This window comes from Sus scrofa, chromosome 15 (assembly GCF_054392235.1).
Source record: "Sus scrofa isolate SSC_HxYL_T2T_F1_AM1 chromosome 15, Sscrofa_HxYL_maternal_Yorkshire_Landrace_v2.0, whole genome shotgun sequence".
Taxonomy (NCBI): Eukaryota; Metazoa; Chordata; class Mammalia; order Artiodactyla; family Suidae; genus Sus; species Sus scrofa.
Window position 1 is genome coordinate 80435296 of NC_139397.1, and position 27976 is coordinate 80463271.

The 27976-nt window shown below is 37.7% G+C and overlaps 2 protein-coding genes and 1 long non-coding RNA gene across 20 annotated transcripts in view; 2 read left to right on the top strand and 1 right to left on the bottom strand.

Moving 5' to 3' along the window:
- The window catches only part of LOC146395936 (uncharacterized), a 1175949-nt gene that overhangs the window by 805601 nt on the left and 342372 nt on the right, over positions 1-27976 (top strand). The window lies entirely within an intron of this gene.
- Positions 1-27976, top strand: part of DAPL1 (death associated protein like 1) — a 933549-nt gene that overhangs the window by 389525 nt on the left and 516048 nt on the right. The gene's annotated exons all lie outside the window — the stretch shown is intronic.
- The window catches only part of WDSUB1 (WD repeat, sterile alpha motif and U-box domain containing 1), a 71403-nt gene that overhangs the window by 17491 nt on the left and 25936 nt on the right, over positions 1-27976 (bottom strand). For 8 of the 18 annotated variants that reach the window (XM_085001208.1, XM_021074784.2, XM_085001207.1 and 5 more), the window contains 5 exons: positions 25988-26021; positions 24756-24796; positions 24567-24673; positions 23406-23585; positions 18033-18173 (listed from right to left, as the gene is read on the bottom strand). The exons of 2 other annotated variants lie outside the window; for them this stretch is intronic. In XM_085001208.1, the coding sequence (XP_084857334.1) occupies positions 18033-18173; positions 23406-23585; positions 24567-24673; positions 24756-24796; positions 25988-26021 (503 nt within the window). Of the gene's footprint in view, positions 1-18032; positions 18174-19511; positions 19625-23405; positions 23586-24566; positions 24674-24755; positions 24797-25987; positions 27611-27976 lie in introns of those variants that run through there. 8 more of the 18 variants (XR_014830493.1, XM_085001200.1, XM_021074786.2 and 5 more) reach the window with 4 other exon arrangements.

Consider the following 27976-nt stretch of genomic DNA (forward strand, 5'->3'; position numbering starts at 1 on the left):
TTTGAGGGTGTAAACTGAGAAGACCCAGACTGACTTAGAGGCCAGGCACCACTGATGGGGGGCGCTGGAGGGGAAGGGTGGGATACAGCACATGCTCTCAGGCAGCAGAACTCCATATCCGCCAGCTCCAGGAGTCCTAAAATAGGAGCTGCTTCTGGCAAAGGGGAGGGTTCGTGGAAGCCGCTGGCACACACCCACCTCCCTCAGGGACCCCATCCCTAGCAGCCACCTAGCTCCAGAAGAGGTAGAGAGCTACCAGAGCTCCCATCAAGTGCTCTGGGTGCATGTGAGCCACCCCCCAAAAACTCCAGGACCAGGCACCAGCTATTTCGTCTACACACCTGCTGTCAAGGGGACCACTAACATAGACAAACAATATAAGATGACAAAGAAGTATGTTTCAGACAAAAGAACAAGATAAATACACATAAAAGCAACTAAATAAAGAGTAAATAGATCACCCACCTGAAAAAGAATTCAGTGATGATAATAAAGATGATCTGCGATCTCAGAAAAAAGAATAGAGGAACAGACTGGGAAGTTACAAGAAATGCTTAACAACAAAAATAAATTCAAAATGTATTAAAGATGTAAATGTAATACTGGATACTATAGAAATTCTAGAGAAAAACATAGGCCAAACACTTTCAGACATAAACTACTGCAATAACCTCTCAGATCTGCCTCCTAGAGTAATAACAATAAAAACAGAAATAAACAAATGGGACCTAATTAAACTTAAAACTTTTTGCACAGCAAAGGAAACCATGAACAAAACAAAGACAACCTACAGAATGGGAGAAAATACTTGCAAATCAAGCAACTGACAAGGGATTAATTTCCAAAATATACAAATACCTCCTGCAGCTCAATAACAAAAAAACACATAACCCAATCAAAACATGGGCAGAAGATCTAAGTAGACATTTCTCCAAAGATGACATACAGATGGCCAAGAAAACACATGAAAAGATGCTTAACATCACTGATTATTAGAGAAATGCAAATCAAAACTACATTAAGGTACCACTTAACACTAGCCAGAATAGCCAACACCAAAAATTCATCAAAAATATAAATGCTGGAGAGGGTGTGGAGAAAAGGAAACCCTCTTACACTGTTGGAAGGAATGTACATTGGTGCAACCACTATGGAAAACAGTCTGGGGTTTCCTCAAAAAACTATAAACAGAACTACCATACGATCCAGCAATCCCACTCCTGGGCATCTAATTCAGAGAAAACAATAATTTGAAAATATACACACACCCCAATATTCACTGCAGCACTATTTACAATTGCTAAGACATGGAAGCAACCTAAATGTCCACTGACAGAGGAATGGATAAAGAAGACATGGTACATACATACAATGGAATACTACTCAGCATAAAAAGAATGAAATAATGCCATTTGCATCAACATGGATGGACCTAGAACTATCATACTAAGTGAAGTTAGGCAAAAGACAAACATAATATGGTATCACCTATATGTGGAATCTTAAAAAAAAAAAAAAAAAGGATAAAAATGAACTTATTTACAGAACAGAAAGAGACTCACAGACTTTGAAAAACTCTTGGTTACCAAAGGGGACAGGTTGTGGGGAGGCAGAGAGTGGGGGTTTGGGACTGGCATATGCACACTGAGGTATATGGCATGATTACCCAATGGGGACCTGCTGTATAGCACAGAGAAGTCTACCCAGTATTCTGTGATAATTTATGTGGGAGAAGAATCGGAGAGAATGGATATGTGTATATGTATGACTGGGTCACTTGGTTATACAGCAGAAATTATCATAGCCTTGTAAATTAACTACACTTCAATAAAACTTAAAAGAAGAAATGTTAGAGTTCCCGTTGTGGCTCAGTGGGTTACAAACACAACCAGTATCCATGAGGATGGGACGTGGGTTTTATCGCTGGCCTCACTCAGTGGGTTAAGGATCTAGTGCTGCTATGAGCTGTATTGTAGGTCGCAGATGCAGCTCGGAACTGGCATTGCTATGGCTGTGGCATAGGCCAGTAGCTGCAGCTCTGATTCAATCCCTAGCCTGGGAACTTCCATATGCCCAGGTGCAGCCCTGAAAAGCATATTAAAAAAAGAAAGAAATTACAGGAGTTCCTGTGGCAGCTCAGTGGTAACGAACTCAACTAGTATCCATCAGGCCACGAGTTCGATCCCTGGCCCTGCTCAGTGGGTTAAGGATCCAGCATTGCCATAAGCTGAGGTGTAGGTCGCAGATGCAGCTCAGATCTGGCATTACTATGGCTGTGGCTCTGATTGAACCCCTAGCCTGGGAACTTCCATGTGCTGCGGGTGCAGCCCTAAAAAGACCAAAAAAAAAAAAAAAAAAAACATTAATTATGGTGGGGGAAAAAACTGTAATTGCAATGTATACATGTAAGGATAACCTGACCCCCTTGCTGTACAGTGGGAAAATAAATAAAAAAAAAAAAGAAAGAAAGAAATGTTTAACAAGGAGCAAGAAGATTTAAACAACCAGAAAACAAAGATGAATAACACAGTATTTGCAGTGAAAAACACATTAGAAGGAATTGATAACAGGATAACTGAGGCAGAAGAATGAATAAGTGAGGTGGAAGAGAGGTAGAAATCATTTCCACAGGAAAAAATAAAGAAAAAAGCATGTAATGAATGGAGGACAGTCTAAGAGACCTCTGGAACAACATTAAACATACCAACATGTGAATCATAGAGGTGCCAGAAAGACAAAAGAAAAGGCCAGAGAATATATTTGAAGAGAGAATAGCTGAAAACTTCCCTGATATGGAGAAGAAAACACTCACTCAAGTTGAGGAAGCAAAGAGAATTCCATACAGGATAAACCCAAGGAGAAACACAGCAAGATACACACTAATCAAACTGACAAAAATTAAATATAAAGAAAAAATAGTAAAAGCTAGAAGGGAAGAGCAACAAATATATACAAGGGAACTTCCACAAGGGTATCAGCTGATTTCTTAGCAAAAACTCTACAAGCTAGAAGGTAATAATGACAAGATATGCTTAGGGTGATGAAGGTGAGGAACCTACAGCTAAGAACACTATACCAAGCAAGGTTCTCATTCAGATAAAATGGAGAAACCAAAAGCTTTACAGCAGAGCAAAAGTTAAGAGAATTCAGCATCACCAAACCAGCTTTACAACAATTTTTCATAAATAGAGAATGCTGTATCAAAACTTCATGGGAACCACAAACAAAAAAAGTACATTAGACACATATTAAAAAAATCCAAAGTTGTCAGAAAATCACAAAAAGAGAACAAAAGTGGAAGGAATGAAAAAACGGAGTTCCCGTCATGGCATGGCAGAAACAAATCCAACTAGGAAACATGAGGTTTTGGGTTCAATCCCTGGCCTCACTCAGTGGGTTATGGATCTGGCATTACCGTGAGCTGTGGTGTAGGTCACAGATAAGGCTTGGATATGGCATTGCTATGGTGCTGGCAAGCTGTAACTCCGATTAGACCCCAGCCTGGGAACCTCCATATGCCACAGGCACGGCCCTGAAAAGACAAAAAGACAAAAAAGAAAAAAAAGAAAGAGAAAAAAGGCCAATATCAACAAATACAAAACAATTAAGAAAATGGCAACAAGTACCAATATATATCACTAATTACCTTGAATGTAAATGGGACTAAATGAGCCAACCAAAAGACACGGACTGGCTGAATGGTAAAAACAAACAAAAAAAAACAAGACCCACACATATACTGTCTATAAGAGACACGCTTCAGTTCTAGAAATATATACAAAGTGAGAAGATGGAAAAAGGTATCCCATGCAAACAAAAATCAAAGGAAAGCTGGAGTAGCAATACTTCTATCAGACAAAAAAAACTTTAAACATGGTTACAAGAGACAAAGAAAGACATTATCTACTGATCAAGGGATCAATCCAAGGAAATAAGACAACTGTAAATATATATGCATCCAACAATAGGAGCACCTCAATATATAAGGCAACTACTAACAGCCATAAAAGGAGAAATTGATGATAACACAAAAATAGTGGGAGACTTTAATACCCTACTTACAGCAATGGAAAGATCATCCAGACAGAAAATCAACACGGAAACACAGGCCTTAAATGTTACATGAGACCAGATGGACTTAAAAGATTTATAGAACATTCCATCCAAAAGCAACAGAATACACATTCTTCTCAAGAGCACAGAGAACATTCTCTAGGATAGATCACATTATGGGCCACAAATCAAGCCTCAGTAAATCTCAGAAAACTGAAATCATATCAAGCATCCTTGCTGATCACAATGCGGTAAGACTAGAAACCAATGATAAGGAAAAAAACGGCAAAAAACACAAACATGTGGTGACTAAACAGTATGCTACAGGAGTTCCCATTGTGGCGCAGTGGTTAACGAATCCGACTAGGAACCATGAGGTTGCGGGTTCGGTCCCTGCCCTTGCTCAGTGGGTTAAGGATCCGGCGTTGCTGTGAGCTGTGGTGTAGGACGCAGACACGGCTCGGATCCCGCGTTGCTGTGGCTCTGGCATAGGCCAGTAGCTACAGCTCGGATTTGACCCCTAGCCTGGGAACCTCCATATGCCGCGGGAGTGGCCCAAAGAAATAGCAAAAAACAAAAAACAAAACAAAACAAAAAAACAGTATGCTACAAAGCAACCAATGGACCACTGTAGGAATAAAGGAGGAAATCAAACAATATCTAGAGATAAATGAAAATTAAAACACAGGAGTTCCCATTGTGCCTCAGCAGGTTAAGAATCCAACTAGTATTGATGAGGATGTGAGTTCAACATCCCTTGCTCAGTGGGTTAAGGATCTGGTGTGCCATAAGCTGTGCTGTAGGTCGCACATGCACTCAGATCTGGCATTGCTGTGGCTGTGGTGTAGGCTGGCAGCTGTAGCTCTGATTAGATTCCTAGGCTGGGAAGCTCCATATGCCATAGATGCAGCCTTAAAAAGCAAAACAAAACAAACAAATAAACAAACAAAACCTATGTAGGAGTTCCCGTCGTGGCTTAGGGGTTCATAAATCTGACTAACATCCATGAGGATGCAGGTTTGATCCCTGGCCTTGCTCGGTGGGTTAAGGATCTGGTGTTGCCATGAGCTGTGGTGTAGGCTGCAGGATGCAGATGTGGCTTGGATCCCTCATTGCTGTGGCTGTAGTGGGCCGGCAGCGACAATTCCAATGTGACCCCAGCCTGGGAATATCCATATGCTGTGAATGTGGCCCTAAAAAGCCAAAAATAAATAAATAAATAAATAAACCTATGGGATGCAGCAAAAGTAGTTACAAGAGAGAAGTTTATAGCAATACAAGCCTCAGGAAACAAGAAAAATCTCAAATAAACAACATAAGCTTACACCTAAAGCAATTAGAAAAAGGACAAACAAAACCCAAAGTTAGTGGAAGGAAAGAAATCATAAAGATCAGAGCAGAAATAAATGAAATTAAAACAAAGAATACAATAGAGGAGTTCCTGTTGTGGCTCAGTGGTTAGCAAATCCAACTAGGAACCATGAGGTTGTGGGTTTGATCCCTGGCCTCAGTGGGTTAAGGATCTGGTGTTGCCAGGAGCTGTACTGTAGGTTGCAGATGCGGCTCAGATCCCACGTTGCTGTGGCTCTGGCGTAGGCCAGTGTCTACAGCTCCAACTTGACCCGTAGCCTGGGAACCTCCATATGCCACTGGAGTGGCCCAAGAAATGGCAAAAAAAAAAAAAAAAAAAAAAAGGGATACAATAGAAAAGGTCAATGAAATGAAAAGTTGGTTCTTTGATAAGATCAACAAAATTGGAAAATTCTTAGACTCATTAAAAAAAAGGGCTCATATCAGTAAAAATTAGAAAGGAAAACTGTCACAAAGGACATCAAAGAAATACAAATGATCATAAGAGACTACTACAAGCAATTATATGCCAATAAAATGAACAACCTAGGAGAAATGGACAGATTCTTAGAAAGGTACAACCTTCCAACACTGAACCAGGAAGAAAAGATGAATGGACCAATGACAATAAATGAAACTGAGGAGTTCCTGTCCTGGCTCAGTGGCAACGAACCCAACCAGTATCCAGGATGCTGCGAGTTCAATCCCTGGTTCCAGTAGGTTCAGTAGGTTAAGGATCTGGCATTGCCATGAACTGTGGTATAGGTCACAGATGCACCTTGCATCCCGCATCCCAAGTTGCTATGGCTGTGGTGTAGGTTTGCAGCTGCAGCTCCAGTTGTACCCCTAACCTAGGATTTTCCATCTGCCATGCGTGTGGCCCTAAAAAGACCAAAAAAAAATAAAATAAAAAATAAAGTAATGAAGTTGATAATGTGATTTAAAATCTTCCAACAAACAAAAGTCCAGGACCAGATGGCTTCACAGGTGAATCCTATCAAACATTTAGAGAAGAGTTAATACCTATTCATCTGAAACTATTCCAAAAAAATCGCAGAAGAAGGAACACTCCCAAACTCATTCTGAGACTATCGCCACACTGATGTCAAAACCAGACAGAGACACTACAAAAAAAATTATAGGCCGGAGTTCCCGTCGTGGCGCAGTGGTTAACGAATCCGACTAGGAACCATGAGGTTGCGGGTTCGGTCCCTGCCCCTTGCTCAGTGGGTTAACGATCGATCCGGCGTTGCCGTGAGCTGTGGTGTAGGTTGCAGACGTGGCTCGGATCCCTCGTTGCTGTGGCTCTGGCGTAGGCCGGTGGCTACAGCTCCGATTCAACCCCTAGCCTGGGAACCTCCATATGCCGCGGGAGCGGCCCGGGAGATAGCAACAACAACGACAACAACAACAACAAAAAAAAAGACAAAAGACAAAAAAAAAAAAAAAAATTATAGGCCAATATCACTGATAAACATAGATGCAAAATCCTCAACAAATTATCAGCAAACTGAATCTAACAGTACATTAAAAGAATCATACACCATGATCAACTGGGATTTATCCAAGGGATGAAAGGATTTTTCAAGATCCACAAGTCAATCAGTGTGATACATCCCAATAAAAAATTTGAAGGATAAAAACCATATGGTCATCTCAACAGATGCAGAAAAAGCTTTCAACAAAATCCAACATCCATTTCCGATTAAAAACGACCCTCCAGAAAGTGGGTATAGAGGGAACCACAACATTAGTAAAGGCCATATATGATAAACCCATAGCTAACATCATTCTAAATGGTGAAAAGCTGAAAGAATTTCTGCTAAGATCAGGAAGAAGACAAGGATGTCCACTCTCCCCACCTTTAGTCAACATAGTTTTAGAAGTCCTAGCCACAGTGATAAGAAAGAAAAGGCATCTAAATTGGAAAAGAGTTCCCATCATGGCGCAGCAGAGATGAATCCGACTAGGAACCATGAGGATGTGGGTTCAATCCCTGGCCTTTCTTAGTGGGTTGAGAATCCAGCATTGCTGTGAGCTGTGGTGTAGGTCACAGATACAGCTCAGATCTGGCACTGCTGTGGCTCTAGCATAGATCGGCAGCAACAGCTCTGATTAGACCCCTAGCCTGGGAACCTCCATATGCCGCAGGTGTGGCCCTAAAGAGACAATAAACAAGTAAATAAATAGAAAAAGAACAAGTAAAATTGTCACTGTCTGCAACTGACATGATACTAAACATAGAAAACCCTAAAGATGCTACCAGAAAACTACTAGAGATAACCAATGAATTTGGTATAGCTGTGGGATAGAAAATTAATACACAGAACTCTCTTACATTCTTATATGCTAACAATGAAAGATCAGAAAAAGAAATTAAGGAAACAATGCCATTGACTATTGCATCAAAAAGAATAAAATACCCAGAACTAAACCTACCTAAAGAGGCAAAAGACCTGCATTCTGAAAACTATAAGACACTGATGAAGGTAATCAAAGATGACACAAACTGATGAAAAAATACTATGCTCTTAGATTAGAAGAATCAATATCAAAATGACTATAATATACACGGTAATCTACACAGATTCAGTGAAATACGTGCTAAATTACCAATGGTATTTTTCACAGAACTAGAACAAAAAAAATTTTAATTTGTATAGAAACAGAGAAGACCCTGAATAGCCAAAGCAATCCTGAGAAAGAAAAATGGAACTGGAGGAATCAGGCTCCCTGACTTAAGACTATACTACAAAGGCATAGTCATCAAAACAGTGTTGTACTGGCACAAAAACAGAAACATAGATCAGGAGAACAGCATAGAAAGCCCAGAAATAAACCCACCTACCTAATCTACAACAGATGCGAGAATATACAATGAAGAAAAGAAAGTCTCTTCAATAAGCGGTGCTGGGAAAATAGGACAGCTATATGTAAAAGAATGGAAATTAAAACACCTCTAATGCCATACACTAAAATAAACTCAAAATGGATTAAAGACCTAAATATAAGACCAGATACTATAAAACTCTTAAAGGAAAACATAGGCAGAACACTTTCTGATATAAACCACAGCAGTATCTTTTTTTGATCCACCTCCTAGAGTAATGAAAATTAAAAAAATAAAATGGGACCTAAGTAAACTTAAAAGCTTTTGCACAGCAAGGGAAACCATAAACAAAACAAAAATACAACGCACAGAATCAAAGAAAATATCTGCAAACGTAGTGACCAACTAGGAATTAATCTCTAAAATATACAAACATCTCATACAGTTTTATACCAGAAAAAAAAACAAACAACCTAATTTAAAAATGGCCAGAAGATCTAAACAGACATTTCTCCAGAGAAGACAGGCCAAAAGGCAAAAAGCATATGAAAAGATGCTCAACATCACAATTTACTGGAGAAATGCAAATCAAAACTACAATGAGGTACCACCTCACATTGGTCAGAATGGCCATCACCAAAAATTCTACAAACAATAAATGCTGGAGAGGGTATGGAGAAAAGGGAGCAAGCCCTCCTACACTACTAGTAGAAATGTAAGTTGATTCAACTACTATGGAGAACAGTATAGAGGTTCCTCAAAAAGCTAAATGTAGAACTTCCATATGACCTGGCAATCCCACTCTTGGGCATATATCTGGAGAAATTCTTTTTTTTTGGTTTTTAGGGCCTCACATGCAGCATGTGGAGGTTCCCAGGCTAGGGTCGAATCAGAGCTGCAGCTGCCAGCCTACATCACAGCCACAACAACACAGTCTTTTTTTTTTTTTTCTGTCTTTTTGCTATTTCTTGGGCCACTTCCGCGGCATATGGAGATTCCCAGGCTAGGGGTCCAATCGGAGCTGTAGCCACTGGCCTACGCCAGAGCCACAGCAACGTGGGATCTGAGCCGCGTCTGCAACCTACACCACAGCTCACGGCAACACCGGATTGTTAACCCACTGAGCAAGGGCAGGGACCGAACTCGCAACCTTGTGGTTCCTAGTCGGATTCGTTAACCACTGTGCCACGACGGGAACTCCTGGAGAAATTCTTAATTTGAAAAGATATGTGCACCCCAATGTTCACCGCCACACCATTAACAATAGCCAAAACATGGAAGCAACCTAAATGTCCCTCAACAGAAGACTGGATAAAGAGGAGTGTTGCAGGAATTCCCATTGTGGCTCAGCGGCAGCAAACCCAACTAGTATCCATGAGGATGTGGGTTTGACCTCTGGCCTCACTCAGTGGGTTAAGGATCCCATGTTGCCATGAGCTGTGGTGTAGGTCACAGATGTGGCTCAGATCCCACGTTTCTTTGGTTGTGGTGCAGGCGAGCAGCTGCAGTTCCAATCTGACCCCTAGTCTGGGAACTTCTGTACAGCCCTAAAAAGACAAAAAAAAAAAAAAAAAAAAAAAAAAAAAAAGAAGAAAAAATGGTACATATATATATACAATGGAATATTACTTGGCCATAGAAAATAATGAAATAATGCCATTTAAGCAATATGGATGACCTAGAAATTATCATACTAAGTGAATTAATAAGTTGGAAAGAGACAAACGTATGAAATCACTAATATGTGGAATCCAATAAAAAATGATACAAAAGAACTTACAAGACAGAACAGACTCAAAAGATTTAGAAATCAAGCTTATGGTTACCAAAGGGAAAACATGGTGGGGAGGGATAGATTAGGGGGTTGAGACTAATATATACACACTACTATACATAAAACAGGTAAGTAGGAATTCCCTTTTAGCTCTGAAGAACTTGACGTGGTGTCTGTGGAGATGCAGATTTGGATCCCAGTGCTGCCATGCTTGTGGGACAGGTTGGCAGGTGCAGCTCTAATTCAATTCCTAGTCCCAGAACTTCCATATGCCATGGGTGTGGCCCTAAAGGGCAGGGGGGAGATGGGTAACAAGGACCTATTGTATAGCACTGGGAAATATATGCAATACTGTGTAGTAACCTATATGAGAAAAGAATCTGAAAAGGAATGGATATATTGTATAACTGATTAACTTTGCTACACACTAAGCTGAAACTAAGACAACTTTGTAAGTTAGCTATACCCCAATATAATTTTTTAACTTCTGCACAAACAATAAACAGAGAGAAAAGGCAACCTACAGAGAAAACATCTGTAAATCATATATCTGATAAATTAATACCTAAAATATATAAAGAATTCCTAGGACTTAATAACAATAAAAAAACCTGATTTTTTAAATGGCAAAGGACTATAATAATTTCTCCAAAGATGTACAAATGGCCAAAAAGTATACAAAGAGAGACCCAACATCACAAATCATTAGTAAAATGCAAATCACAGCTACAATGAGATAGAACTTCAGACCCATCAGGATGGCCAAAAAAATCAAAGCAAAACTGAAAATAAGTGCTGGCAAGAATCTAGAAAAACTGGAACCCTGTACACTGCTGGCAATAATGTAAAATGGTGCAACTACTATAAAAGATAGTATGGATACTCCTCAAAATATTAAAAATTACCACATGATCCAGCAACTCCACTTTGGGTATATAATAAAAGAATTGAAAATAGGCTATCAAAGACATATCTGCACACCTGTGTTCAAAGCAGCATTATTCACAATAGCCAAGAGGAAGAAGCAACCCAAGTATCCATCAATGGATTAATGGAGCAACAAAACAGGATATATCCATACAATGGAATACTACTATCTAGTCTTTAAAAACAAAGAAATCCTGCCTTTTGCAGCAATCCTGATGAACCTTGAGGACAGTACGCTGAGTGAAATAAGGCAGCCACAAAAAGACAAACACTGCATGATTTCACTGATACGAGCTACCTAAAGTAATCAAACTCATGGAAATAGAAAATGGATGGTGGATACCAGGGGCTGAGAAGAGAAGGAGCTGGAGAGTTGCTCAGTGAATACAGAATTCCAGTTTTGCAAGATGGAAAAGTTCTAGAGGTCTGTTACAGAACAATGCACATATTGTTAACACTACTGTATACTCAAAGATGGTTAAGAAGGTAAGTGTTATGTTATTTGTTACCACACGCACACAGCAAAAACCTCTGGCATGTTTTTCTGTAAAAATTGAGAAAGTGAATCTAAAATCTACACAGAAATATGCTAAGGACCAAGAATAGCTAAAAGAGTGTGGAAAAAGAACTAAGATGATTTATTTATACTACCCACCTTCAAGACTTATTCAAGATAAAGTTACAGTAATCAAGGCACAGAAGTAACTGGCACTAGGATAGACATAAGATCAACAGAACACAGCAGTATGTCTAGAAATAGACCAGGAAATAGATCCAAATGATTTTCAGCAAAGTGACCAAAATAATTCAATCGGAAAAGACTTCTCAATAAATAGCGCTAGAACAACTGGATGTCCATTTAGGAAAAGAAGAAAAATGTGCTTGTCTAGCACAAACATCAATTTGAAATAAATCATAGACAAACATAAAATTTACATCTACAAAACAACTAGAAGCAAGCATAGGAGAAAATCTCAAAACACTAGTCATCAGAAAAATGCAATTACAAGTACAATGAGATACCACCTCACACCCACTAGAAGAGCAAAAATTTAAAAACAATACCAAATTTGGCAAATATGTGGAGAAACCGGAATTTTTATTTGGAAATGTAAGTGGTACAACCATTTTAAGAACGTTTGGCAGTCTCTTTAAACATTCACTTAGTATAAACTATGTAAGTAATTCCACTCCTAACTATTTAACCAAGAGAAAGGAAAGATGTCCAGACGAAGATATGTATGAGAATGTTACAGTAGCTTCATTCATAATAGCCATAACTGGAAAAGACCTAAAAGTTCACTAACAGTTAATGGATAAATATATTATGGTATATTCATGCAATGACACACTACTCAACAACTAAAAATGATGAGTAACTGATACATGCAACACAATAAATGAATCCAAAACATTCTGTTGAGTGAAAGAAGCCAGACACAAGAGTATATACAGAATGATTCCATTTATATCAAATTCTAGAAAGGCAAATATGATCTAGAGTGCCAAAAGGCAGATCAGTGGTTATATAAGGCCAGAGGTAGAAAAAAACTAACTGCAAAGGGCACAAAAGAACTCTGAGGATAACATTTATACTTTAATCATGATGGTGGATGTACAAGTGAATACATTTCAAAACTTCATCACACTGTATACTTAAAAATGGAGGGATTTTTTTACGTAAATTATACCTCAATAAATTTTATTCAAGAAATAGATTATGAGGCTGTACTGCCCATAGTAACCACAAGTGGCTATTTGAATTTAAACCAATCACAGTTAAATAAAGTAAAAAAAAAAATTTCACATCCTCAGTCTCATTAAGCCACATTTCAAGTGCTCAATAACCACATGTGGCCAATGGACATTGGCTATACAGACAGGGAAAATTTCCATCATTACAAAAAGTTGTACTAGTACTGGATAGCAATGTTACAGAGGCTCTATATTAGACAATTAACAATTTGATACCTATATCCATATACATGTTAATATTCTATATCAACAGTGTTGCAAAAAAAACAATTTGTGACCAAAAAGAATGCCTCTCCTTCAAATGTCCATTGAAATTTTATGAAAGTTAACTGTTTAATTTTTATAATAAACAAGGAAAATCCCCCCCAAAGAAAAACCCTTTCATCTTTGATCCTATGCAATAAAACCAGACACCTCTTTCCCACAAAACACCCTCAAAACTAATCAAACAGCTTGCAAACTTTAAAACAGTTTTTTGTTTGTTTGGTCACAGCCATGGCATGTGGAAATTCCCAGGCCAGGATTCAAACCCAAGCTGCAGTTGTGACCTGCACCACAGCTGCAGCAATGTGAGATCCTGAGTGCACTGTTCCGCAAGGTAATTTCCATGACAGTTCTTCTAACAATCTTTGGGTAAAAGAAGAAATGTAAATTAATAGTATATATTACTTAGAGACAGGATTAAGATGGTGGAATAGAAGGATTGGAACTCAACTTCTCTCCTAAAAACAACAAAAATTCACAACTAAAGGCTGAGCAATCTCCACCCAAATGGATCAGAAACCTTAAAAAAGACAACCTACTCCAGAAGAAAAAGAGGAGGCCACATCAAGAGGTAGGAGGGGCGATTTCACAATATAAACAATCCCATACCTCCAGGGTGGGAAGCTCCACAGACTGAAAACTAACTGGTTCACAGAGACTCACCTACAGGAGTGAGAGCTCTGAGCCCCACATCAAACCCTCACGTGCAGGGATCTGGCACTGGGAGAAAGAGCCCCTGGAGCATCTGGCATTGAAGGCCAGCAGGGCTTGTGCACAGGAGCTCCACAGGACTGGGGGAAACGGAGCCCCCATTCTTAAAAGGCACACACGGACTTTGACATGCACTGGGTACCAGAGCAGAGCGAGGTCTCCATAGGAATCTGGATCAAACCTCACTGCAGTTCTTGGAGGACATCCTGGGAAAACAGGGGTGAATGTGGCTTTCTGTGAGGGAAGGACATTGAAGGCAAAGCTCTCGGGAATATTCAGCAGCTGCCTTTCTCTGGAGGTGGACATTTTTGGAAAATCTGGCCCCACCCTGTCAGTCAGTCAGTCAGCACTGAGAAGCCCCAGGGCAAACAATCCAGGTGGGAATCACAGTCCCACCCCTCGGTGAACAGGCTGCCTCTAATCCCATCCAGAGACAAAGCCCCACCCACCAGAGGGATTAGAATTGGCTCCACCTACCAGTGGGCAGGCATCAGCCCCTTCCTTCAGGAAGCCTTCAGCAAGCCCCCATACTGACTTCAGCCACAAGGGGGGCAGACACCAGAAGGAAGAGAGGCTACAACCCTTTACTCTGTAAAAAGGTCACCACACCAAAAAGCTATAAAAATGAAAAGTCAGAGAACTATAACTCAGATGAGGGAGAAAGGAAAAACCCCAGAAAATCAGCTAAGCAATGAGGAGATTCTCAGCCTCCAGGAAAAAGACTAGACTGTCGATGCTGCAGATGATGCAAGACATTGGAAATAAACTGGAGGCAAAGATGGATAACTCACAGGAAACACTAACCAAAGAGATACAAGATATAAAACTTAAACAAGATGAGATGCAAAATACAATAACTGAAATAAAAAGCTCACTAGAAGCAGCTAACAGCAGAATACAGGAGGCAGAAGAACGAATAAGCGAGGTGGAGGACAGATTAGTGGAAATTACGGATGCAGAACAGAAAAGAGAAAAAAGATTGAAAACAAATGAGAGTTTCAGGGAACTCTGGGACAATGTTAAATGCACCAACATCCGTATTATAGGGGTACAAGAAGGAGAAGAGAGAGAGAAGGGGACAGAAAAAATATTCGAAGAGATAATAGCCGAAAATTTCCCTAACATGGGAAAGGAACCACTCACTCAAATCCAGGAAGCACAACGAGTACCGTATAAAATAAACCCAAGGAGGAACACCCCAAGACACATATTAATCAAACTGACCAAAATTAAAGACAAAGAGAAAAGATTGAAAGCAGCTAGGGAAAAGAAACAAGTAACACACAAGGGAATCCCGATAAGGTTATTGGCAGATTTCTCAGCACAAACTCTGCAGGCCAGAAGGGAGTGGCTTAATATACTTAATGTGATGAAAGGAAAAAACCTCCAACCAAGAATACTCTACCCAGCAAGGCTCTCATTCAGATTTGAAGGAGAAAGCAAAACCTTCACAGAGAAGCAAAAGCTGAGAAAATTCAGCAACACTAAACCAGCCTTACAACACATACTAAAGGAACTTCTCTAGGCAGAAAAGAAAAGACAGCAACAGGAAACAAAAATTCCACAAATGACAAGGCTCACCAGTAAAGGCATATATACAGTAAAGATACGAAATCATCCATGCACAATTATACCATCAAAATCAGAAATCATGAGAAGAGGTGGATACAAATGCAGGACACTGGAGATGAACTTGCAATTAAGAGAACAACAACTTAAAACAATCTCATATACATATAGACTCTTATACCAAAACTTCAGAATGACTGCAAACCAAAAATCTACAATTTATACACAAACAAGGAATCTCTGGAGAAGAAATATATCTCATAGTAAATAAGTGCATAATCCACCATAAAGGGGGTCATTTGACATCATTCTTGGAATGCTGAAGTCTTACATCTGATTCTGATTTCCTCTCCATCAAAGAATTTATAATTATAATTAAATAATGCAACTGTACAATAATACAGTTCTACAATTGTATTATTAATAATCATTTCTCTCCATGGTACAATGTAAGGTCTATAATGTCTTGTTTATCACATCACCTAGAATGGTGTAATGCCTATATTGAGGAATCAATAAGATGTAATACATTGTGAGGACATATTTATATAGCTACACTGTTTTTTAACCAGTTTATGCATTTTATATTCTACTTATTTTCAGAGGGTATATTATTTTTGTTATTCTTACCAGTTAAGTTATTCTTTTTATTATGCTATATAAAACATTTAATGGTATATAAGGCTTTCTTCTTTATAAATTTTAGTTGCATAATATAACAATTTTAATATAATGCTAATTTTTAAAGAAATATTGAAATATAATAAATAATACTAAATAGTAAGGATGAAAGCCATACAAAATGGGATAAAGTATGGAATAAATTCCCTATTTGTCTCAGCATATTTTCCATTATACTTTTCCACAGGGAGTCACTTAATCTGTTTCTTAAGATCCATGATACAATAATCTGTGTGAATGTAATTGTGTTTAAATGTATGTATTTTATTCTGTTAAAAAAAATAAAATAAAATTTCCAAAAAAAAGTATATATTACTTAGAAATCGAAGATATAGAAAACATGGGAAAATCTATGTAGTAACTATTCTTTATTTGGTCAGTACCCCTTTCTTGGAAACCGTCCCTTCCACCACTATCCTCCTTATGGTGTTACCTCATTTATATATAATCCTACTCTCCATGGTGGGACAAACCACAGCATCACACCTCACGCTTGTAGAGACTACCACTGGGGTAGGTTCCTTGTTCAGGTTAGACCAGTGAGTCCTTTCTCTGGGATGTTTGGAGTTGGCACTAAAAAGAAATGTCAGAATGGTCCCTCTCTGGGGGGGGGGGGGGTGAAACTGTAAAATGTAAAATTTGAGATCTATTGGTGTTCACGTTTATCTACCACATGGAAAAGGCACACTGACTATCCTAAGAACAGAAACAAAAGCCTCTCATAGGCCAGAAGGAGTACTGACTAGGAACCATGAGGTTTCGGGTTCAATCCCTGGCCTCGCTCAGTGGGTTAAGGATCCAGCGGTGCCATGAGCTTCAGCATAGGTCGCAGACGCAGCTTGGATCCTGCATTGCTGTGGCTGTGGTGTAGGCCAGCAGCTACAGCTCCGATTAGACCCCTAGCCTGGGAACCTCCATATGCTGCAGGTGCAGCCCTAGAAAAGGCAAAAAGACACCCCCCCCCCCAAAAAAAAACCAATGATCACAAAACTGCAGAAAAACAACTATACTTATATACATTGCTGGGAGCATTCTAAATTTTCTAGAAAACAATCTAATAACAAATCTAACAAAAACTTTTCAATTACTTCTTAATTTTCATAAAATATTCTCTGATTAATTCTGCTTTGGGGCACACAGGTCATGAAAACATCCCTAAGCAATGGTAAGAAGACAATAAAAGGAGTACCAAGATATCAGGGCAACGTTATTTACAACATAAAGCTTTTCAGACATATACATAAATCAAATAGTAGAAGAGTCAAATTGTAGTACAGCCATAATGGAATAAAGTTATTAAAGTGAAAATTACATGTCTAAAGCCAATACTCAGAAATGTGTAATAATAAAGTTTTAAAAATAAAAAGCACAATATAATATGGATTCACTGATTACAACTATATAAAGTATATTTACACTTATTGGCAAAGATTAGAAATTAATGTGGAATGATGTTAACTCTATAATCTTTAAATTCTTATTTCTGTAAGGTTTAAATTTAGGATAAAACAAGCAACAGATCTCAACAGCCTATCTTTGAAAACAGTATTTTAACTTCTAGTAACTAAATACATATTTTACAAGTTTAAGTAAAGCTTGCAAAACATATCTTTTGTCTCTTATCTAAACCTGCTCCATCCAATTTTATTTATTAGGAAATACACAGTGTTCAATAGTTCACCTCAGATCTAAGGCATTATTTCTGCCTTTTTTTTTTTTTTTTTTTTTTTTTTTTTAGTGGCTGCTCCTGCAGCATATGGAGGTTCCCAGGCTAGGGATCCAATCAGAGCTATAGCCGCTGACCTACACTACAGCCACAGCCACATCAGATCCGAGCCCTGTCTGTGACCTACACCACAGTTCACAGCAACGCTGGATCCTTAACCCACTGAGCAAGGCCAGGGATCAAACCTGCGTGCTCATGGATGCTGGTCAGATTGGTTTCCACTGAGCCATGACAGAACCCCAGGAAATTTTTTTTAAAGAAACTCCTTATGAGAAATAAAATGACAATTTAAAAAATTTTCCACATTTTAAACAAACTTCTGTAGACTGTCTACACTACTGATTCATTTGGTACAATATATGCCCTGAGACTTAGAATAGCACCATACATACCTGATGCAATGACAGGATCTTTCATAAGCTCCCTAGTTATTGGACATATAAATTCATCAGGAATTCCAGAAGAAAGGATTTTCACCTTTTTCCTGAGCTCTTCAATTTTCCTCAGAACTTTACTCCGCAACCCTAGAGATTCTGAAGAGAAATTATTATGTTATGGCTAGAGAATTACTTTTAACCTCTAAACACGTCTTCAGCAAACAGAGAAAGATTTTATCCACTACAATCAAAAATCTTCAGATAGACTGTTTCACCACGTGGGACCTCTTCTTTACAAATTCTTTAACAAATCTTTGTAATAAATACTGGGCATTCCCACTGTGGCGCAGTGGGTTAAGAATTCGACTGTAGCTCATGCCCCTGCAGAGGGGCAGGTTCGATCCCTGGCCCAGAGCAGTGGGTTAAAGGACCCAGCATTGCTGCAGCTGTGACATAGCTTACAGCTGCAGCTCAGATTCAATTTCTGGCCAGATAACTTCCATATGCTGCAGGTGCAGCCATTAAAATATTTTTTTTCTTTTTTTAAATATACTTTAAATATACATTTTTAAATATACTTTATATATATTATATATAAAATACTGTTATTAACTCAGCAATAGAAAGTTTATTCTAAGTAACTTTCAAATCTCTAAGTTTCTCAAGAATTTCACATTGCCAGAACACTAATATACTATACAAAATCAGAAAATGCTCCTTATTATAGGTTTAGTCAACAAAAAATTTCCTAAAAATAAATTTTAAAAAAGTTCAGTTTAATAATATAAAAATTCCACCTTATATTTTTGAACATTATGAAACTGGATATATTATTTGCTCGTAATATGTAACAATCTCAAGTGAAACACAATCTCAAATAAAGGTCATCTGTTTGTCTAAGACTGTATGCATAAATTTTGTATCTTTAAATTTTTTAAATTCTTAATTTTTAATTTCAAGAAATTTAATATAATTAAATTCAGGAAATTTAGTGTTATCAGTTGTTTTGTATCTTTAGATAAACTAGCTGACAGTTCTGTTTTAGGTAGAGGTGTTTGGGAGGTTGGGGTGGGTAGAAAAAAAGAATTACATTTTAGAATGCCTCAAACTTCCCATAAAAAACCAAATCAGCTTTCTGATTAGAAGGTAATTCTCTATAGTGTTTATATACACCTTATGACACCTTTTGCCTGGCAATCTTTTCAAGGATGTTTGCAAACTTCCTTGGAAGCTAGAGACAGTGTCTCCCTGCCAGTCAGAGGGCAAATTTGTTTCCTGACAAGTACAAAGATAATGTCTTCCTCATGAACTAGTTTGCTAGAAGTCCCCCTATAAGATGGGGGTTTCATAAATTCGGGGTTCCTCAGCTATGACACAAACACAAATTGCCCCCACAAGACTTACGGGGAAAGGGGAGCCAATGAGAATGTGAAGTTCATGTCTCCTGCTGTGCCATGAGTAATAAATGACTTAAATATATTTGGACTCACTGACCACATCTAGAGAAGTACAAGTCAATCCAGCAGCTTCCTGCATCATAGGGACTGTTGCACTACCCTCCTATGACTTCTTTCCTGTGTAATTCACCGAAACCAAACTGAGAATTTCTGAAAAAATTTTTCAAAAGCACCACAACACATTTATAATTAGACAGTAGTCATCTCATTAAAGGGGATAATTATACAACCTGTAATAAGGATACAGAATCATTTAATATTCTGAAACCTGCATACATTACCCTGTCAAAAATACTATACATGTGTGCTAACACCCTTACAATTCAACAATAAAAAGACGAATCAATTTTAGGAGTTCCCACTGTGGCACAGTGCAGCGGCTCAGTGTCTGCGGAGGTGTGGGTTCCTTTGGTCCTCAGGGTGGTGCAGGGGGCTGAAGGATCTAGTGTTGCTGAACTGCAGGATAGGTTGCAGCTGTGGCTCGGATTCAGTCACTGGCCTGGGAACTTCCATTTGCTGCATGTGTGGCCATTAAAAAAAAGAGAAAAATCAACTTTAAAAGGATAAAGTTCAAAAAAGAGATATACACAGCAACAAACACTTGAAAATATGCTACATATCATTACAAATGCAAATGCAAACCACAATGAAACACCATTTCTACTGGATGGCTATAATCAAAAAGGTAGGTAATAACCAGTGTTGACAAAAAGGTGAAGAAATTGGAAACCTAACACATTGCTAGTGGGAATGAAAAATAGCACAGCTGCTTTGGAAAACAGTCTGCCAGTTCCTCTAAATATTAAATGTAGAATTACTCTACTTTTAATTATATACCCAAGATAAATGAAAATATACTCATACATATTTATTCATAGAAGCCTTATTGATAAATGCCAAAAAGCAGAAACAAGCAAATGTCCATCAACTGATGAATGGATAAACAAAATGTGGTATAGCTATACAATGGAGTACTATTTAGCAGTATAAAGGAATGAACTACTCATACATACAAAACATGGAAATATGGATGAACCCTGAAAGGATAAATGAAAGAAGCCATATATAAAAGGCCACATATTGTATGATTCCCCTTACAAGAAATGTCCAAAATAGGTAAATCCTATTTCTACAGAAGACAGATTAGTGGTTGCCAAGAGGCTACAGAGAGGCTAGAATGGGTTTGGGGGAGGATAAAAATGTTCTGAAATTAGACAGTGGTGATGACTCTGTAACTCTGAAAGTACACTAAAATCCACTGAATTGTACACTTAAGAAAAAAATGATTTGTACATGGAAAATTACAAAGCATTGTCAAAAGACATTAAGACAACCTGAATAAATAAAAAAATATAACGTAAATGGAATATAAGTTGGTGCAACGACTATGGAGAACAGTATGGAGGTTCCTCAGAAAACTAAATATAGAAAAGAACTGACATATGATCTAGCAATCCCACTCCTGGGCATCCATCTGGAGAAAACCATAATTTAAAAAGATGTGTGCACTCTTATGTTCACTGCAGCACTATTTCTAACAGCCAAGACATGGAAGCAACCTAAATGTCCACCAACAGAGGACTGGAAAAAGATGTGACACATAAATGCAATGGATTATTAGCCATAAAAAGAATGAAATAATGCCATTTGCAGCAACATGGATGGACCTAGAAATTATCATACTAGGTGAAGTCAGACAGAGAAAGGCAAATAAAATGATATCACTAATATGTGGAATCTAATTTAAAATGATGCAAAGGAACTTACAAAATAGAAACAGCCTCAAAGATTTTTAAACCAAATTTATGGTTACCAAAGAGGAAATGTGGGGGGAGGGATAAACTGGGGGTCTGGGATTGACATATACACACTACTATATATAAAATAGATAGGTAACAAGGACCTACTGTATAGCACAGGGAAATTTACTCAACATTGTATAATAACCTCTATGGAAAAAAGAATGGATACATGTATAACTGATTTACTTTGCTGTATGCTTGAAATTAACACAACTTTGTAAGCCAACTATATTCCAATAAAATTTTGTTTAAATAACTTTTGTGCATCAAGAGTTCCCGTCGTGGCTCAGCAGTTAACGAACCCGACTAGCATTCATGAAGTTGCGGATTTGATCCCTGGCCTTGCTCAGTGGGTTGGGGATCTGGTAGTGCAGTGAGCTGTGGTGTAGGTCGCAGATGTGTCTTGGATCCCGTGTTGCTGTGGCTGTGGTGTAGGCCAGTGGCTACAGCTCCAATTCAGCCCCTAGCCTGGGAACCTCCATATGCCACGGGTGTGGCCCTAAAAAGACAAAAAGGCAAAAAAAAACCCCAAACAAAAACTTTTGTGCATCAGAGGGCACTATCAACAAAGTCTAACAATAAGCCACAGAATAGGAGAAAATACAAATCACTACCTGATTAAGGGTCTAGAATCCAAATTTATATAAACAACTCAACAATAAAAAGACAACCCAGTTTTTTTAATGGACAAAGAAATCTGAATAGACTTTCTCTAAAGATGTACAAATGACCAATGAGCACATGAAAAGTTGTTTAATGTCACTAGTCATCAGGAAAATGCATATCAAAACCACAATGAGAAACCACTAGGATGGCTATAATTTGAAAAGCAAACGTGTTGATGAGGATGTGGAGAAACTGGAATCCTCATACACTGCTGGTGAGAACATTAAAAAAAATGTAGTTGCTCTGGAAAACAGGCAGTTTTTCAAAGGTAAACACAGAGTTACCATATGACCTGCCAATTCCACTCCTAATTATACACCCAAGAAAACTGAAAACAGATGCCCACACAAAACTTGTACATGCAGGTTCACAGCAGCATTACTCATAAAATCTAAAAAAAATGAGAACAATCTAAATTCAGTCAACGGATGAACAAATGAGCAAAAGTTGTAAATTCATACAATGGAATATTCAGTCATAAAAAGAAATGAAGTGCTAACATATACTACAACATGTATGACCCTTGAGACATGCTAAGCCAAAGAGGCTAGACACGAAAGGCCAATCCTTCCAGACAGAAAGCAGATGAATGGTTGCCAGGAGCTAGACAAAAACAGAATAGGAGTGACTGCCAATGGGCACAGAGTTTCCTCCGGAAGTGATGGAAATGTTCTGGAATCACGTAGCGGTGATGGTTGTACAACTCTGAGTACACTAAAAGTTACTGCACTTATAAAAGAGTGAATTATATCACAATTTAAACATACCTATTTAATAATATATCTACATATACATGTGTGTGTGTATAATACAAAAATATAAATATATATTTTTTTTGTCTTTTTAGGGCTGCACCCTCAGCACATGGAAGTTCCCAGACTAGGGGTCGAAACCCAGCTGCAGCTGCTGGCCTATGCCACAGCCACAGCAATGCACAATACAAGCTTCATCTGTGACCTACACTACAGCACAAGGCAACACTGAATCCTTAACCCACTGAGCAAGGCCAGAGATCAAACCTTCATTTTCATGGATACAGTCTGGTTTCTTACTGCTGAGCCACGATGGGGAAGTCCAGTATATTTTTAAATTACAGTTACATAGTGGCTTTAATTACCTAAAGAAACAGTATGTAACATTTCTTTTCCATTATCAAGTAACAATATACTGTCCTCTGTTTTTTGGGGTTTTTTTTGTTTTTTTTTGGGGGGGGGGGGGCTATACCCATGGCATGCAGAAGTTCCCAGGCCAGGGATCAATCCACAGCAATGACAATGCCTGATCCTTAACCTACTAGGCCACCAGGAACTCCTTAAAAAACGCACTTCCTTCTATACAAAGACATACACCAGAAAACTACTGTGGTCAAATATTAAAAGGAGACCATTAATGCAACTCAATCCAACCTCAGAGTAAATCATCAGAAGTTGTTTTTAAGACTACCTATCTTTCATTAATCTTACCAATCTTCAAATCATCAGCCAGACTTTCTTTTGTAAGATTCAACAGTTCTCTTCCATCAATATTATTCATTTTGAAAATATCAACGAGGTCTTTTAAACCTTGTGCACAAAGCCAGTCTGAGACGTCGTCCTCTGACCAATCTTCGACAAATTGCTCTGGTTGATCTTCTGGGATCCTTGCTTAAAACACAAACAAACCAAAAAAACCCTCAAACAAAAGGTAAGTGAAGTACAAGCAAAAGTATTTCTTTTATAAACATTCTCACTTTGCAGTAAAAAAGCAAATGAAATTTTAAGTCAGTGTTTTCTACTTTAAAATCCTTTAAGAAATTTCAAAAAATCAAACAATACTATGCATAATTAAAGTATTATTTAATATTACATTAAATACTACACTTTCAGAACTTTTCCATTCCAGAAAAAGCTTTTATTATATAAAATTCATATCAGCAAAAGTATATCTAATCTACCAACTGCCTATCAGCACCACTATTTGGTTAATTTTGACAGTGATAAAAATTTTTTGGAGTTCCTGTTGTGGCGCAGTGGTTAACGAATCCGACTAGGAACCATGAGGTTGCGGGCTCGATCCCTGCCCTTGCTCAGTGGGTTAAGGATCCAGAGTTGCCGTGAGCTGTGGTGTAGGTTGCAGACGCGGCTCAGATCCCACGTTGCTGTGGCTCTGGCATAGGCTGGTGGCTACAGCTCCGATTAGACCCCTAGCCTGGGAACCCCCATGTGCCACGGGAGTGGCCCTAGAAAAGGCAAAAAGACAAAAAAAAAAAAAAATTTTTTTTTAAAACCCCAAAATTATGTAACAACATTGCTTGATGAAACCAAAAATAAAACCAACAAAATAAAATTATCATTTATATTTTGTTCAGGGCTATATTTATCTGAAAAATTAGTATACAGTATAAATAAAGAGCTCATGACATACACAATTGTAGACCCAAAAACATTTATATCAACAGTTTTAATGTAGGTCAATCACTTTAACACTGGGTTCTCTAAAATTATTTTTAAATGACATTAGTTTTGAATGTAAGCTTTATATTGAGACAAGCAGTGTGAATTAATTTCTCAAAAAAATTACTGAATTTCTAACTTTAATGATAAATAGCATTGGTGAACTGGGTTAAATATGCCCTTCTTACTAACCTTGGCAAAGTGCTCCTGGGTCAAACTGCCAGATGTTCACTGTTTTGTCCATTGAACCAGTAGCAAGTAAAAGGATACTGGGTGCAAAGGCACAAGTTGTGACGTACCTAGTTAACAAAAACAACTATGATATATCCCCTCAGCCCAATTTTTTAATTATATTAACACAAAGTGAGGTAAGGTTCATACCTGGTGTGCTGAGTCAAGGTGTAAAGTATATTCTCAGTATTCTGCAAAACAACATAAACAGCTTTACCAGTAACTTTACTCTCGCCTGAGTAAAGACTTGACTTGAACGGCTTATATATTCTATGTATTCTATTATTATTATGAGTCACTAATATAAGCTGAAACTTGACCCAATGAATACAGAATATCATTTATAACTAATACTATCAGGTACTTATTTCACTCTTTCTCAATTATCAGCACTGCTGTCTGCTGAAATTTTTAGTAAAATAGAGTCTTAACCACTTTGTCTCAACTTGCTAATGATAACCATGAAATAAATCCTATCTTTGTTATGGCATTTGACTTGTACCCACTACAAAGCAGTGAGTAGAAATTAGTCACTTAGATTTTGAGTACATTTAGCTGGCTCCAGTATCTAGATGCATTTAACTGATTATACACACACACACACACACACACATATCCAAAAATTTGTTACAGTCATTTCTGTAAATGCAAAATCTTGCAAAAATTTCCTGAAAAATATTAAGGATCTAACTTAACTTGAATACTCTTTGCCACTTTCTGCCAACACTCAGTGATTTGAACTTGTGTGTGAAGGACTACCTTAGCTTCTTGCTTGACTGCTACACTTTGATGGCTTACATCTCTATTTCATTTAATGGCATACTTAACAACCTAAACTTGACCGCTGTGAAGTTCCACTCAACACTGATTTCTCTTGGAGAATATTTTTGTCAATTACAGCTTGACTCTCTAGAAAATGTTCATTTTTCTTCATACTCATGCAACTTGGTCTTTATTCACATGGATATACAATAAGCCCCATATTTCCAAATCCTTTATAACCTACTCTTCCTTATACTAGTCTCTAAATCCAGCCAGTACTCTAAAATGGTAGGCCACTTTGCCATCAAAGAAACCTGGTATACAAGTTTAAGAATAATTGATTTGAAAAGTGATTTTTCTGAATATTGGTGCTCTTTAAATGTGTGTTTTCTCTGATCAAAAATCTGTCTATCTTAAAACCATTTCTGAAATATTTAAGGGCTTGTCCCAGAACCAATACCTTACTTTCATAATTATTTTAGCATTTCTGAAAATGTACATATTATATTCTTCGGCACCCTGTTCAGAAAAAAATATACATTTTTCCCATCTTGCCTAACCTCAAAGTTCAAAAGAATAAACATAATTACACAGATCACACAAGATTTTGAAATACTTACAGTATCATACACAATGACAGACTTATCCACTGATCTTTAAAAGAAAAAAATTACAGGTGAAAAGTTCTATAAAAACAAAGTACAGTGCTTATGAAATTAATATTTTAAAATCACATCAAGAACTTTAAGAAAAGGCTGAAATATCGATAAACATTAAGAATGCAGTCTTTTGGAGTTCCTGTCATGGTGCAGCAGAAATGAATGTGACTAGCATCCATGAGGATGCAGGATTTAGCGTTGAAGTGAATGTGGTGTAGCTCGCAGACGCGGCTCAGATCTGGCATTGCTATGGTGTAGGCCGGGGGCTACAGCTCCAATTCAACCCCTAGCCTGGGAACTTTGATATGCCGCTAGTGCAACCCTAACAAAAAAAAAAAAAAAAAAAAGAATGCAGCCTTTTGTTCATACGTATGTATTTTTATTCAAAAAACTACATATCATGTACAAAATTTACCAGAAAATTATAAACTTTATTCAACCCTGGCACATGCTACCTATACTGCATAGCTGTAAGCAGAAGAAGGATTTGTAATGCATAAAAAAGACACAATCTCATATCAAGTTAGTAACTCAAGGGGAAAAACCACTACAAGGAAAAGCTATTACTTGCTACTTGATTTGTTTCACTGTTCTTTATTATCAATATGGCTGTGCCTTAATTGCTTATCAATATAAACATACATATGTCTTGATTATGACTCATCTTGAAAATTGTAATTCTAAACTTGATATGGACTCTACATGGTCTCTTTTAATGCTATAAAAATTAAAACAATCATCTAGTGAAAAAAAAATCACCATTCAAAAGAAAAATGCAATACCAAACTATATAATCAGAAACCAACAGATAAGTATGATTTTACACAGTATTTTCAGCCTTTTGGAAATAGTTGTTATGCCACCATGATCTATCTTTCAAAGCGAGAAAATATACCACCAGTACAAGTGTTACTACTCTCTGCAAAACTTTAATAGTATTTGTGCTGTTATTTAAGAAATCTGATTACAGTCTGATCACAGGTATCATATCTATTGGAAGGTTGGAAATTCCTTTGAATAAGACTTAAAATTCCTTATTTAGTAGGCTATACAATGTTGATAATAGATTCTAACTGCAGAATATCTGTCATAGACTTCAAATAGAAATTACACTTTACAAGCAAATGAGAAGCATATATGCATTCAGGATACCAAAGCAGAATATAGCATTAAATATTAAATTATAGCCAAAAACATTAAGAAATAATATTGACAGTTCATGTATATGATAGACATGATTTACAAACACTCTTATTTAGTCCTAAATTCCTGAAGGTACAAGGTATTATTACTAGAATATTTAAAATTCTTAGGGGACGAGTTCCTGTTGTAGCTCAGTGGGTTAAGGACTTGATGTTGTCTCTGAGTTTGCAGGTTCAATCCCTGGCCTTGCTCAATGGTTAAGGATCCAGCGTTGCCACAAGCTGTGGTATACACTGCAGACTTGGATCCGGTGTTGCCATGGATGTGGTGTAGGCCAAAGCTGCGGCTCCAATTTGACCCCTGGCCCAGGAATTACCTTATGCTGCAGGCGCACCATAAGAAGAAAAAATTCTCAGGGAAACTTCATTACTTCTTAACATCCTTAAAAAAAAAAAAATAATAAAATAAAAAAAAAAAAAAAAAAAAAAAACACCTAAAGGGAAATTCTACTTTCTGAACCTATCACTAGTGCAATTAAAACTAACTCATCCCAATGATGTAGCACTTGAGAAGCTGGATCATCATTAGACAGTTTTGTACACAACAGATAGCCAGCCATAATGGCAATGAAATGGGTTCACTTGCTGACTAGACACAAATATGAATTTGAAAAGCAAAAGACCATACAGAACTAAGAGTCTACTGAAGCTAAACCAGAAGAAAGGAGGTTATGTTCAGAGACTTGCAGACATTTAGAGGTTAAAAAGATTTTAAATCACCTCCTATACCCATAATTTGACATGGGGA